At 37.6% G+C, this 13241-nt stretch overlaps 1 protein-coding gene across 2 annotated transcripts in view; it reads right to left on the bottom strand.

Annotated features, from left to right (window-relative positions):
- The window catches only part of LOC577371 (dynein heavy chain 5, axonemal), an 84280-nt gene that overhangs the window by 43968 nt on the left and 27071 nt on the right, over window positions 1–13241 (bottom strand). Inside the window, exons 21-32 of one of the 2 annotated variants that reach the window (XM_030975473.1) lie at window positions 12662–12779; window positions 11437–11573; window positions 10255–10456; window positions 9476–9711; window positions 8437–8655; window positions 7353–7654; window positions 3867–4107; window positions 2798–2997; window positions 2348–2432; window positions 2134–2202; window positions 1417–1580; window positions 422–629 (exon numbers count right to left, since the gene is read on the bottom strand). In XM_030975473.1, coding sequence (XP_030831333.1) covers window positions 422–629; window positions 1417–1580; window positions 2134–2202; window positions 2348–2432; window positions 2798–2997; window positions 3867–4107; window positions 7353–7654; window positions 8437–8655; window positions 9476–9711; window positions 10255–10456; window positions 11437–11573; window positions 12662–12779 — 2181 coding nt within the window. Of the gene's footprint in view, window positions 1–421; window positions 630–1416; window positions 1581–2133; window positions 2288–2347; window positions 2433–2797; window positions 2998–3866; window positions 4108–7352; window positions 7655–8436; window positions 8656–9475; window positions 9712–10254; window positions 10457–11436; window positions 11574–12661; window positions 12780–13241 lie in introns of both variants that reach the window. The other variant, XM_030975474.1, reaches the window with a different exon arrangement.

The following is a 13241-nucleotide window of genomic DNA, read 5'->3' as shown; positions in this document are numbered from 1 at the left end:
TCCCTGAAGTACAACTTACATCAATAGATTCTCCCTCCAAAGACTGTATAGCTAGGATCCTAAAGTAATCTTTCTTGTGGAACCTAACAGTACTGGTGTTGTCCAAGATACTCAGAAGATAATTCAGCCCACTTTAACTAGATAAATCCCCTCCCCTTTCCCCAATGCCATAAACTCCCAGCCACCACTAATCCCTCTTCCACACAGGACAACTTACATCAACAGATTCTCCAATTGATAAATGTATATCCACTATCCTACCATAGTCCTTCTCATGGAACCTGACTGTCTTGGTGTTGTCAAAGATACAGAGGAGACACTCCCTTCCTCCTGACAGGACACACCCCCATCCCTTTCATCAAATATCACAAACTACTGATGCCACCCACCCACTATCCACCGTCTTCACAGAACAACTTACGTCGATAGATTCTCCCTCTGTAGACTGTATAGCCAGGATCCTATCATAATCCTTCTCATGGAACCTGACTGTTTTGGTGTTGTCAAAGATACTCAAGAGATGGGCCTGGATGGTGTGGGAGTCTGATGCCTGTCCAAGGATCTCCAGCAGGGCAGGGTCAGACACGAAGAAGAATCTTGGGAACAGCAGACGCTTCTTCTCCAAGTATCTGTGTAAACATATAAAACATGCAAAATAGTATTGAACAAAATAAAGCAAGACCTGTAATTTTCACAGATTAAATATACTTTAATTGAACAATTCTGATTTAAGTCAACATAGTACAAGGGAATCTTGATTAAATTAAGTTGACTACAATACAAATCTTGACTACTTTGAGAGTTATGGTTGAAACTATTGCTAGATATAAACTCAGTTCTTGTTCTGTTCTGATATGAAGCTAAGGCCATAAGTATAGTCTCTAGATCGCAGAGGAGCTACATTTAAGTGCACTATCTAAGCAACCAACCTGTAAATCTTCAGTCCCTACTTGATATAAATTTCATATGCTTCTGGTACTAATCTAAATATATCTGAGTATTCATTTCACACAGCATGCCTAAATGAGACACTCAACAACCACAATCTTCAAACTCATCTTACAATGGTTCAGACATACATGTATCCTCAATCATATCAAATTCAAGTTGTAACTTCCTTCTTCTTATCTTCTCTCTCTTCTTATCTTCATGTAACTGTCTTTACCTTATGTTATCTTTATCTTTCCTCTGTCCTCTTTTGTTGTGAATGTATGTACTATGTTTTCTTAAATATAAAATGATTTTGTATCTTGTTTATGCTAAGTATTTATTTGGGGATCATTCTCATCAAGTCAATTTTGGCTTTCATAATTCCCCACTTCCTTTTATCTTATGTTGATAATGAACAAACATGTATATACTTTTGATTTATTTTTAAAGAGAGTGAAATAAATAAATGAAAGGAAATATCCTTACCCTGTGAGTGATTTCTGACAGAGTTCCAGCTGTTCCAGGAGATGAGGGAGAAGCTGTCCCATAGTCTCATCACCGACGCAGCACTGGACTACATTGGTGTTCTCATGAGCTCTAGTCATGATCTTCACCCAAGACTTGTCAATGTTGCTGAAACGCTTTGCTTCCTGCAAGACAGAAAAAGAACATTGATTAACAAATTAAGAAAAATAAAGAATAAACAAATAAACAAAAAGAGCAAAGTATGTGGTATATCCCCACGTTAATACTTAAATATTCGATACCTAAACAAATGAGGACTAGTATCTAGTATTTTTTAATTCAGGAATCCTTGAATAAATAGAAAGCAACTCAATCTGGTCTTAGTCACAAGTGCTCATTTTATTCTTTATAATTACAAGAAACTTTCATTCAGAATTCTGATACAACATTAGCTATGTTGTATTTTTAAAGTTATGGTTTTGATAATATATCAATATTAAATAGATTTAAGTTGAAAGTACAAAGCACACAGCAAATTATCATGTTCATGACAAAAAACTTAAGTAACTCCTTTAACAACTGCAACATTTTGTTCATAACCTGCATTTGAATACATCTCAAAAGTCTTTCAGCGTCATACCCAGAAGTGGACTTTGTTGAGTAACAAATAAAATTGGATTAGATTAGATTAGATTAGATTTACAGAAATAAACGAAGGATAGGTGCACTAAAACAAACCTTGGGCAGCTGTTTGGCGATGTCACCACCCACGAACACTGCTTCCAGGTAGACCCAGAGGTTCTGGACCTGCATCCATTGTTCAATGATCTCACTGGTGTTTGAGAGATTCTGAACCCACAGCTGGATGTTCTTCTTGAATGGAGCATTGTACCTGAGAAACAGGAAAAGATCACAGTTAGAACAGGACTAATTTAATCAAGGGGTTCTGGACCTGCATCCATTGTTCAATGATCTCACTGGTATTAGAAAGGTTTTGAACCCACAGCTGGATGTTCTTCTTGAATGGAGCATTGTACCTGAGAAACAGGATAAGATTATAAGTATCAAAGCTTTCCAAGTTTAGGCGCAAAGAAACGAAGAAAGGATCACACAGTTTCAGCATTCAGTAACACTGCCAGCAATGTCAAGATGAATGCATGTCATGTATGCAGCCATTTTTTTCCTTTCTTCTCAAACTGAAGTTTATAAGACATCTTTACTAAAAAAAAAAAAATTTTTTTTTTTTCCAAGTATAAAAAACAAGAACAAAAAAAAAAAAAAAAAACCACCCCAAAGTTGCTTACTACAGCCAAACCTAAGAATTAACAACAACCTTAATGACAAGATAGTACTTTATTATCCCTTGGATGGTCTTTCTATACAGGTTGGACTTCTACCATACCTGTTACTCATCAGAGATCCCAGCACCATCAAGCTATCTTCCATCAGACCGATGATCTCTGTCGTGTTGTCCCCACGGAGGAGCAGCTCTCCGCGGTTCTTGAAGTTACCAAAGGTCAGGTCCCTGGCACTCCATTCCGCTACCGTAGCCTTCAGCTTGGCTTCAATGTCCTTCTCCTTCACGGCTGAGATACAGATATCCTGCAGAGATGTTCAAGAGAAAAAGATTTAGTAGGATACAACTAGGTAGGTAGTCTCTCTCTCTCTCTCTAAGTTCCATATCGATTGACTTTGGCGATCACGCTGTTCCACATCCCTCGGCTCCTAGCCTTCTCTATTAGCACCACTTCCAGTTCTTTCACTCCTCTCTCTTCTAACAATTTCTGCACACTGTCCATCCAAAGGTAGGTACGTGTAGTACAAAAGTGTTGCTGTATTGGTCTTAACCCAAGGTTCTTAGTATCTCATCGTGCAGCATATTAGTTTATACATAAAACAAGTTCAAAAGAAGCTCGTCTTTTTATGTGTCCTGAACACAAATCCCAAAACCAAAAATAAACTATTTTATTTACAAACAACACAACAGATGCCTTTGTTGGAATCATGTTTTCATGTCTTACAGTTTATAAAATGTACATGAAGTGAAAGTTATGCAAGCATTTATTATTATTATTATTATTATCATAATGTATTTGGTGTCACCTGTGCCTGGGAGGCAAAAGTGAACTGAATCACTGTAACCCTCGGGTCTCTCCTCCCAGAATAACTGATTGGGATTGTGCAGGTGGACCACTGCACCAGGGTTCCCTCGACTCTTATACGAATAGTGCAGTGGGTTCTTAACGTGCAAAGGTGGTGACTCTCCCCTACACCGTGCCTCCATTTAACATCCTATCCAAAGGACCTTTTTTCTTTTTGTGATCCAAGGGCATTTGCTATTTCTACTCTCAGCTTACTTCTCTTTACAATCCACTTTACCATCGCATACATACATGAGCTTAAAATGTGAACCATAATCCTACTATTAAAAAAAAGAATAAACATTACAACAACAACACAAGAATTCTGACCTCAATATCTTCCTTGCTCTGTAGCAGCGGTGCCTCCATGATGTTCCTGAGACAGAACGACTCGCTCTCCACCTCGAAGACGTGGCCGGTGGTATCGGCCATGCGCTGCCAGTGACGCGGCTTCATCGCCCTGTTCGTCATCAGCTCAAGGAGGGGGCAGGTCTCGTTGAAATCTTCAATGGTCTTCTTAAGCATGTTAAAGGCGGGCCACTCCTTCAGTGCACGTGGCAGCTTGCGGCATCTTTTGGGGGAGGGTTTTTTTGTTTAATTTATATTTTTATCAAAGTTGTTTTGTTTAGGTTATTCTCAGAAAATTTGCTTTATATGAGAGCACATGCCCATTAATTTCATTAAAAAAAAGAGAAGCCCACTTTCTAAATTTGGAGACGAACATTTCTCCAGGAAATGTATTTTGATTTCATTTGATTTGATTTTGATTTATTGGTTTCTTCATCTTTTTCTTTTTTTCATCATACATTTTCATGAACATAATATGGTTTGATGCAATATTTTAAGCGCATATAATTTTACACAGATAATAAACGAAATTAAACAAATATATTGAATGCATAATTAACATACATTAGATGCAGGAGATATTTCTAAATCAAACCACAGACATACTGTTTAAACTATCCTGTCCCAATTTTTATCCTGAAAGTAACCACATGATTCTCTCCGTGTCAGATATCAACATATGTACATCCAAATACCAACTGATTTAGTTATTATAAAGATTAGGCCCTAGCTATTCCAAATCTTCTAATGTTCTCTATACACATGCAATTTTTTTTCCAAATTTACTGAAGAATCAAAATCATTAGAGTTAGCACAACAGCACTAACTGAATGTTAAAAACATTCAGTTGATTTAGTCTTTTGCAAACAAATTCTAGATCTGTTAAAATTGAAGTGTGGTATGTTGAATGAGAAATGCTGAAAGTGACGGAATGTTGACTTTGCCAAACTGATAAATTGTTTTCATATAAAATCCCAAACACCAAATGAGTCATGATTGGATGATTATATCGGGCTGAAAATCGAAGCATACATTCAATGGGGTTTGAAAGAAAATATGGTATTTGTATCAAATTATAAAACTATTGGACCATCAAAGACATACAATGTATTTGTACATGTGAAGATGTTAATGTTCAGATGTTAATGTTCAGATGTTAACGGATGAAAATTCATCACCTACATTTCCCTGAGACAAGTTCAACTTGTAGCCCTCCATCTAATCCTGCAAAATTCCCAACTTTAATTTTGTTTATCTTTTCTGAGAAGAATTGATATTTCTTTGGTATTCAATTTCAGATAATGGCATGCAACTATATTTTTAAAACAAACATGCGAGAATAACTGGCATTTTTTTGTTTGTGTTTATTTTTTTTCACAGTGCAGTAGAGTTTAGCAGCTGTGCTATGTAAATTGATCTAATTACCATTAATATCGTAATTTGAAAATATGTATTTCAAAGCAAGACGATGTTTGATGCAAATTATTGTAGATATCAAAATCAATATTCTGAGCCCTCTCTGAGGATACAGACTTTAGATGTGAATATGACTATATATACACAAGGTGTAGGTGTAACTGTATGTGTCATGCATGTACATGTTCTGAACTGGGTTGAAATGTTGCAATAAGTGCCTGATAGTGTGAATAGGAGTGACAGGGTGGGTGTAATACTTGTTTTCTCTTATTCTGTGGTACCTTAAAGTGAAGGGGTGGGGCTGGGGTGTAATGAGTTGTAATATTATCCATGCTTATCTTGTGATCTGTTAAAGTGAATAGGAGTGAAGAGGGTGGGGAAGGGCACGACCAGGTATAACATGTTCTCTCTTATCCTGTGATACCTTACGGTGAACAGCAGTGATTGGGGTGAGGCAGGGCGTGATGAGTCTTAAAATATATTTTCTTCTATCCTGTGTTTAATACATCAAAGTGGTTTGTGTTCATGTGTTTGTGAATGATGATGAGACATGGAGTCAAATATGTCTTAGCAGTGATCAGCAAGGAAATTAGAAGAGGATTTCTCCCGTGAGCAAAAAACCACCACCAATTAGTGCAACAGGACAACCAACGTGCATGAGGGAAGTGGATGTTAGAGGAGATTTGGTGCAAAGACAACAAAGCGATTCCTAAGGTTTGTCTGTTCTAAGGAATTCAGGTAGAAGAATTTTCAGGAAAATGTAGTAAAATCTAGAATTCATGCTGTATTATCACTGATATGCAGTAACAAAGCATGAGCTCTAGCATGATTCTACAACATGAAAATATCTCCTCCCTGAATATATGCAGACAAACAGAATCACTTTGATAGTCCATGCACACATGCAAACAAGCAAAACTTGAAAACTTCATAAAATGAAGGGTAAAAAATGAGATCAAACCTGCAGAAAAGAATGGTTAGATTAGTAAGTCAAAACCTCAAAACACAAAAAGTAAAATGCATGCTTTTGGTGGTTAAACATAAGCTCCAGCTATAATTGTTTTGGGTTTTATTTCATCAATAATAACAGAATCAGGTAAGGGTTGCATTAGGGTTTTAGAGGTTCAGGCTAACGGTTAAGGTTTGGTGTACAGTTCAATTAGGATTGAAGAATGGAATTAATCTATGTTGTTTTGGAAATCAAACATGAAGCATGTGTCATACAACCATGCTTAATAACCACAAAATAATTTCTTTTTCAAAATGCAACATAATAATCTGGCTAATAGAAACTGGTGCAAGGGCATTATTTCACCGTTTTATATATTTTCAAATGTTTAAACTATATTTCTGGAGAAGATAAAAATTATTCATGATATGTGCAAACAAATGTTAAAGGTAATACAAAGTTTTGGTATGGGGTCGTGAGTTTGGTTCAAATGAACATATTGGAAGCATATGCGTTCCTACAATATTCACTGATCGTTGTCGCGGTCGAAAACGACCCTAAAGTTATGAAATTGTAAATAATAAATACTTTATGTTGTATAGCTCCCTCTAAAGGTCAAATATTCATCAAGCTGTAAAACAATGTTTCTTGACTAAAATCGACCGATTAGCTATTCCCGTTCGGAAATTATATACCACAACTACATATTCTGAGATTTTCATGGTCGCAGCTACCATTGTACGGCCGTAGGAGCTATTTGAAATTTTTCAAAATTTACCGGGAGCACCGGTAAATCTTTATATTCAATTTTTCTCGAAAGCAGAAGTGTTTTAGGGGCTAAAATTTCTAGTCCTTTTAATTCATCCCCAGAGGCGTCCAAATATATCAAAATTGTAAAGAATCACTATCCACCCATTTTTCAAAATTTCCCAAAACTTTGTAATACCTTTAATGAACATGATCATTTACCTCCAATGACTATGCCATGCATCTTCAAAAACCACAACACCTTCAACAAAAACAAACCATTCAAAGTGCAAAAATGTTAATATTAAACCATCTTTAAAAACATGCTTTACCCATCGCACCACAAACCTACTAACCTGTTCTGGAACTCAATGAGCTGATTATTGATGCTCTCAATGTCCACATCGAGCCACAGGATGTCGTAGTAGCCGTTGACGCGGTCGATGACATCATTGTAGAGGCCGTAAAGCTTCTGCAGGAGGTTGAGCTCCTTGCGGATCACCAGGAGCTCCGGGTACTCCGTCACGGAGAGACCGAAGAGCTCCTCGCCACCGGTGTAGGTGATGAACTTGCGGTTGAGGTTGTCAAAGTGGTTCTGGTAGATGAGGAGGCGGTCGCTAGCCTCCTTGGGAGGTAGTCCGGTTACCATGGGACCATTCTAAGGAAGACAGCAAGGAATGATGGATTTTTAATTTTTGTATTTATTTATTTTCCACATATGGGAAGGATCACCCTTTTCAGCTAAAAGCTGGTCTTCAAAGGGGTCCATGTACTCAATATGGTGAGGACAATGATGGAAAGGGTTCATCATGATGTATCATTTATAAATTTATCTACTTAATTCTGCAAAAGACAATTTGTAGGACTTGCACCTCAATAAAGTAAATATAGTTTACAAGATGATAATATGAGATAATGAACTATCAAAAAAATGTAAATTCTGTAGATTTGTAATCATGATTTGTACGTCCCTTGAGAGACCAATGCTAGTATTGACATGAACGGCCTGCCATAGTTAAATCCAACTTAAAGTTGATCTTATTCTTTGTGAAACACTCCCCAGGTGATGTAATTATCCCTCTCCACCAGCAGCTATGGAGAAATGAATGAAAACCTGAAAGTGAAACAATGATAACGGGGTTCTGGGGGGTGTTTCACAAAGATCCTAAGTAGAACTTAACTCTAAGTTGGACTTGAAAAATTATAGAGAGCCATTTGAAGCCTCAAAATGAAATATATTCAAAAGCAGAAATTCAAGTATTTTAGACTTTTCATAAATTCTACATCAAGAACATGAAATCTCCTTGATAATAGAATATATGAATGATTTGAATCAACATTTTATGCCTTTTAACATAACTTTTTAATAATTGTTAAGTCCAACTTAGAGATAAGTTCAACATAGGATCTTTGTGAAACACCCCCTGGAGTGGCACTCACATCATGGTAAGACTCGTAGAAGTTGTTGCAATCCACGGTGAAGGTCTTGACACTTTCGATCAAGCCTGCCCTGAAGTTTGGCTGGATAGAGAGCAAATGATGTGACACCTCTGTGGCCTGGGAGCTCAGCTTGGCCCAGCTGTAACGCAGGGTGTCCACACGCTCCACGTCCTCCTTGGCCACCAGCAGCTCATACTTGTTCAGCAAGGCATATGATTCCTACACAAACAGGAGAACAATCATTAATGTAGCTTGTGGATCACAAGGTCCGCGGTTCAAGTCCCACCGCGGCACTAATGTCCTTTGGCAAGACATTGATCTACATTTGCCACTCTCCACCCAGGTGTTAAATGGGTACCCAGTAGGATGCAAAAGCTAATGTGCTTAGATTAGCAAGTGTGCGCTTGTAAAAATGACGCCTGGCTGGAATGCTCCCCAGGGAGTGGAGAATGTGCGTACATTGTGTGCGGGTAAGCCTGAATCCAATGACCGGGGTAAGAATATATATATATATATATCTGTAAAGCGCTTTGAGAGGGCCTTCGGTCCTGAATAGCACTATATAAGAACTAGCTATTATTATTATTACTATTATAGCAAATCTCTAGATTACAAAAGTCACTTTACACCTTATACATGTATATAGACAAATGGAAGTATGACATAAAAAATATGCTTGGCACATAGATTAGATCTTCCACAGCACTGTACATATATATCTGCACAACCTCAAGTATGAAGATACACCAACAACATGGTTGCCTGTACTTCAACAGAAGAAGAAGAAGAAGAAACTTCCTCAACTTAAATTGGTTGGGTACCTCCTGGTACACACAAATATATAAGAAATTGCAATAAAATGAAAGGATTAATCATTGCCATCTTTAAAGCCTTTGATAAAAATTAAAGGGTTTACCCACAGTATGAGATCAAGAAAAAGTTGCCTCCTTTACGTGTATATTAATATTTATTTTAGGAAAGTTTCAATCACAGAACAACCTTACTCTTAATGGTCAAGGACGCAGCCAGTCTACCATACCTCAATTGGTCCAATGGCCATCTCGATACGGATCTCATTCTCTCTCACATCCTTTAGCGCCTTCATGGCCAAACGGATGTCATCCAGGTCCTTGATAGGGCGGTTGAGTTTCTTGGTAGAGTCATCAATGAAATCAATGATGCCTTCCATCATGGTGCGGTACTTCTCGTTGCAGGCCTTACCGAAGGCCACGCACCAGGCCTTGGTCTCGGTTGTCAGTGAGATCTTCAGCTTCTCTGTAGCATGAGAACGCATTCGACACAAATATAACATGGGTTGTACAGCTCAGTAACCTCTTTTTTTACATATAGATGGAGTTTGAACTTATCTTTCTCAACTGAGGCCCGTAGAAGCAATAAAACATCTCCACATTCAAATGTTTATAGTAATGTAAACAATTCAACAAGTCACACTTGTATATTTATTGCAAATAATTATAATGTATAAAAAATGTAAGTTAAAGATCACTTTATCTGTTACAAACATGACATCAGTTCTCAGAAACACAAGTAGTAACTCATCTAACGCTTGGCTGGTAACGCCTGGCTGGAATGCTCCCCAGGGCACTGAATCCAATGACCGGGGTAATAGTATATCTGTAAAGGGCTTACAGACATTGTATTAAGCGCTATACAAGCGGAATATAATTATTATTATCTTGACTTTTGCCAGAAAAAATATAATTATTATTATCTTGACTTTTTCCAGAAAAAAAGCACTGCAACGGCCACTTCAGGGACAGGGGAAACAACTTAAAATTCAGCTTATAATGTGTTTACCTGTGTAGAGCGCAATGGCACCGACATTGTAGAAGTCAGGCTCAGCCAAGATGGCCTCCTCCAGCTCCCTGTAGTGGACAATGGTAGACTGGAAGTCACTCTGCTTGGGTTGCTGAGCAAGGAACTCCTGGACAGTCTCGGACCGTTCCTTCTGCCAGATGGGATGGTAGCGTCCAAACCGCTCCAGGGCAGTACTCACCTCCTGTGAATGGGGTGAAGTTTAGTCATGATCACTTGTGAATAACTTGCCAATATCATGGAGATGAACATATACAATGTAATATAAACAATGTATACACGTTTAATGCAGAAACATGGCAGAAATACAGCAATAGATTGGATCATTATGACTAGGTCTTTAAAAAATGCATTGTTGCTTCATTATGGTGAAAATATAATGAGAGCTCACACCAGTGATAGAATTGAACCTCAATGTAGGCATACTGAAATTATAAGCAGGATTCAAATCACATATTTTAAATATGAAACCAAACTGACAATTCTTTCTCCTCTACTCTTTTTGGGGACATACTGGTGAAGCTAAGGCCAAGTATATGACAGTCAATCTAGAACAAATAGATCTGGATGGGCCATTCTTATGATCTCTTATCCAGGAAATGATCTGAAGTTATTGATGTTCAATTATTTTCATGTAAAACATCATATTTGTTGTTGTTATGTTATTTATGTTATGTACTATTATTTAACAATAGTGAATACATGAATCTGAATCTGAGTAAAGCACAGCCCTGAAATTGGTGGAAATGACACAAGAGCTCAAACTACAGATTAAAGTTAATTCTGGACAAACACTAATCCGTAACAGGGGTATTCTCACCTTCTTTGTCGACATGACACAAGATCTCAAACTACAGATTAAAGTTAATTCTGGACAAACTCTAATCCATAAGAGGGTATTCTCACCTTCTTAGTCGACATGACACAAGATCTCAAACTACAGATTAAAGTTAATTCTGGACAAACTCTAATCCGTAAGAGGGTATTCTCACCTTCTTAGTCGACATGACACAAGATCTCAAACTACAGATTAAAGTTAATTCTGGACAAACACTAATCTGTTAAAGGGTTTTCTCACCTTTTTAGTCGACATGACACAAGATCTCAAACTACAGATTAAAGTTAATTCTGGACAAACACTAATCCGTTAGAGGGTTTTCTCACCTTCTTAGTCGACATGACGCAGGTGGAGAGGAGTGAGACCAGCTTAGCGATCTCCTTGTTCTCGCTCACATTCTTGAAGTAGTTCTTGACCTGTACTTGAGGCACCAGGTTGACTGAAGCTAGCTCATCTGAACGACCTGAAATATGAGAAGGTACACTTCAGGTCAATGGTTAGGGTAGTCGTCTTTGAACAAGGTTCCAGGTTCAACCCTACATGTACATCAAGGTGCTATTGCACTCTTGAATGTCATACATGTAGGACTCCTTATCGGGAATCAATAATCAAACGTACCTTTTAATACAAATGCATTTTCTATGTAATGCACGCTGGAAGAATATTTTTATTTTTGTAATAGCATCGTAATTCTTGGCTTCATGTTTGAATAGTGTCTATTTCTCTACCGGTACTCCTGTAGAGGTGTCATGGTCGAGTGGATATGTCATGGGACTGTGGATCGCAAGGTCCGAGGTTCGAGTCGTGCCGCGGCAATAATGACATTTGGCAAGACATTTGTCTACATTTGCCACACTCGACCCAGGTGAGGTAAATGGGTACCTGGTAGGATTATTCCTTGAATGCACTGTGTGCTGATAACGGCTGCCAGAGCTAAAGCTAGGGTAATAATTAAGTTGTTTATGTAAAGCGTACTGATATGTCTTAGGACAGGAATTGTGCGATATAAGTGGTGCATATCATAATCATAAGTGGTTATTTCTTCAAGAACTAGAACAATATTTAACCAATGGTCTTTTTTGAGTAGTACAATCTTTAACTCTCAATCATGAATTATATTCCTTTAAAGGTAAAGACCAGTATTGGAAATGCCCCAATTTCCAAAAATGAAATGGAAGCTCTTTATTACCATGCAATCACGTGAAAGAATATGTTTTGACTAATACATGATGATAATAATTTTGCCGGGAATTAAAAAAACAAGCAAAAGAAATGTACAAACATTCAATAATACGTTATTTCTGTCATATAATGGTAAATACCATAGAATTAGTTTATCTATTGGACTGTGAGAGATAAACACATGTGTCGCGCACGTGTGCGTAGTACCATATACATCTTTCTGTGTACAGTGCTTGTAACTTTACGAAGACTGGGCCAAATTTCTACTAGATGATCAACCTTTTCTGATCGATTTCATGACGTTTCTTTCACAATACAATTGCATGACCAGAACTGGTCTTTATCTTTAAAGATGGGAGATGTTTTTACCTTTCCTGGTTGAGGTGATATCACTCCTAGAGCTCTCTGAAGCAGCCATGCTTGAGATACTGCTACGACGACCCGAGTCAGGTAACGCTGCAGCACGCATGTCAGCTTCTTGCTTGGCCTGTCATTTGATTGAAAAATAGAATGAAATATCATAAAATGTAAACAAGTTCTCAAACAGCTTTGCATTTGTCGTTTGATTGAAAAATAGATTGAAATACAAGAAATTACTTGATGATATCAGCTACACCTCCTGTATGAAGGGAAATTACCAAAAACAACCACTATGGCACAATGTGCATCTCTTGTGAAACAAGCAGACATAACTTTGTACAATAGATGTCCATTATACATTATATATGAGATCAATTTCTATTGTTGTCATGAACGGATGTGCCTAACGATTCGCTGAAGTATATACAACAGCAATGAAACTATAGCACCTATAGGAATTTTGCCTACTTTTGAGTACTTTGGGAGGTCGTTGAACTACCTGTGTTGGTTTTACTTATACTATGTGAACTCTTTTTGTGAAATATAAGGAAGTTATTGCCCAGAAACGTGTCAAGATGCTGAGAGGCGC

Source organism: Strongylocentrotus purpuratus, unplaced genomic scaffold, assembly GCF_000002235.5.
Source record: "Strongylocentrotus purpuratus isolate Spur 01 unplaced genomic scaffold, Spur_5.0 spur5_scaffold_8, whole genome shotgun sequence".
In the NCBI taxonomy this organism is placed as follows: domain Eukaryota; kingdom Metazoa; phylum Echinodermata; class Echinoidea; order Camarodonta; family Strongylocentrotidae; genus Strongylocentrotus; species Strongylocentrotus purpuratus.
The sequence above is the reverse complement of the archived record's forward strand: the minus strand, read 5'-3'. Positions and strand labels throughout refer to the sequence as shown.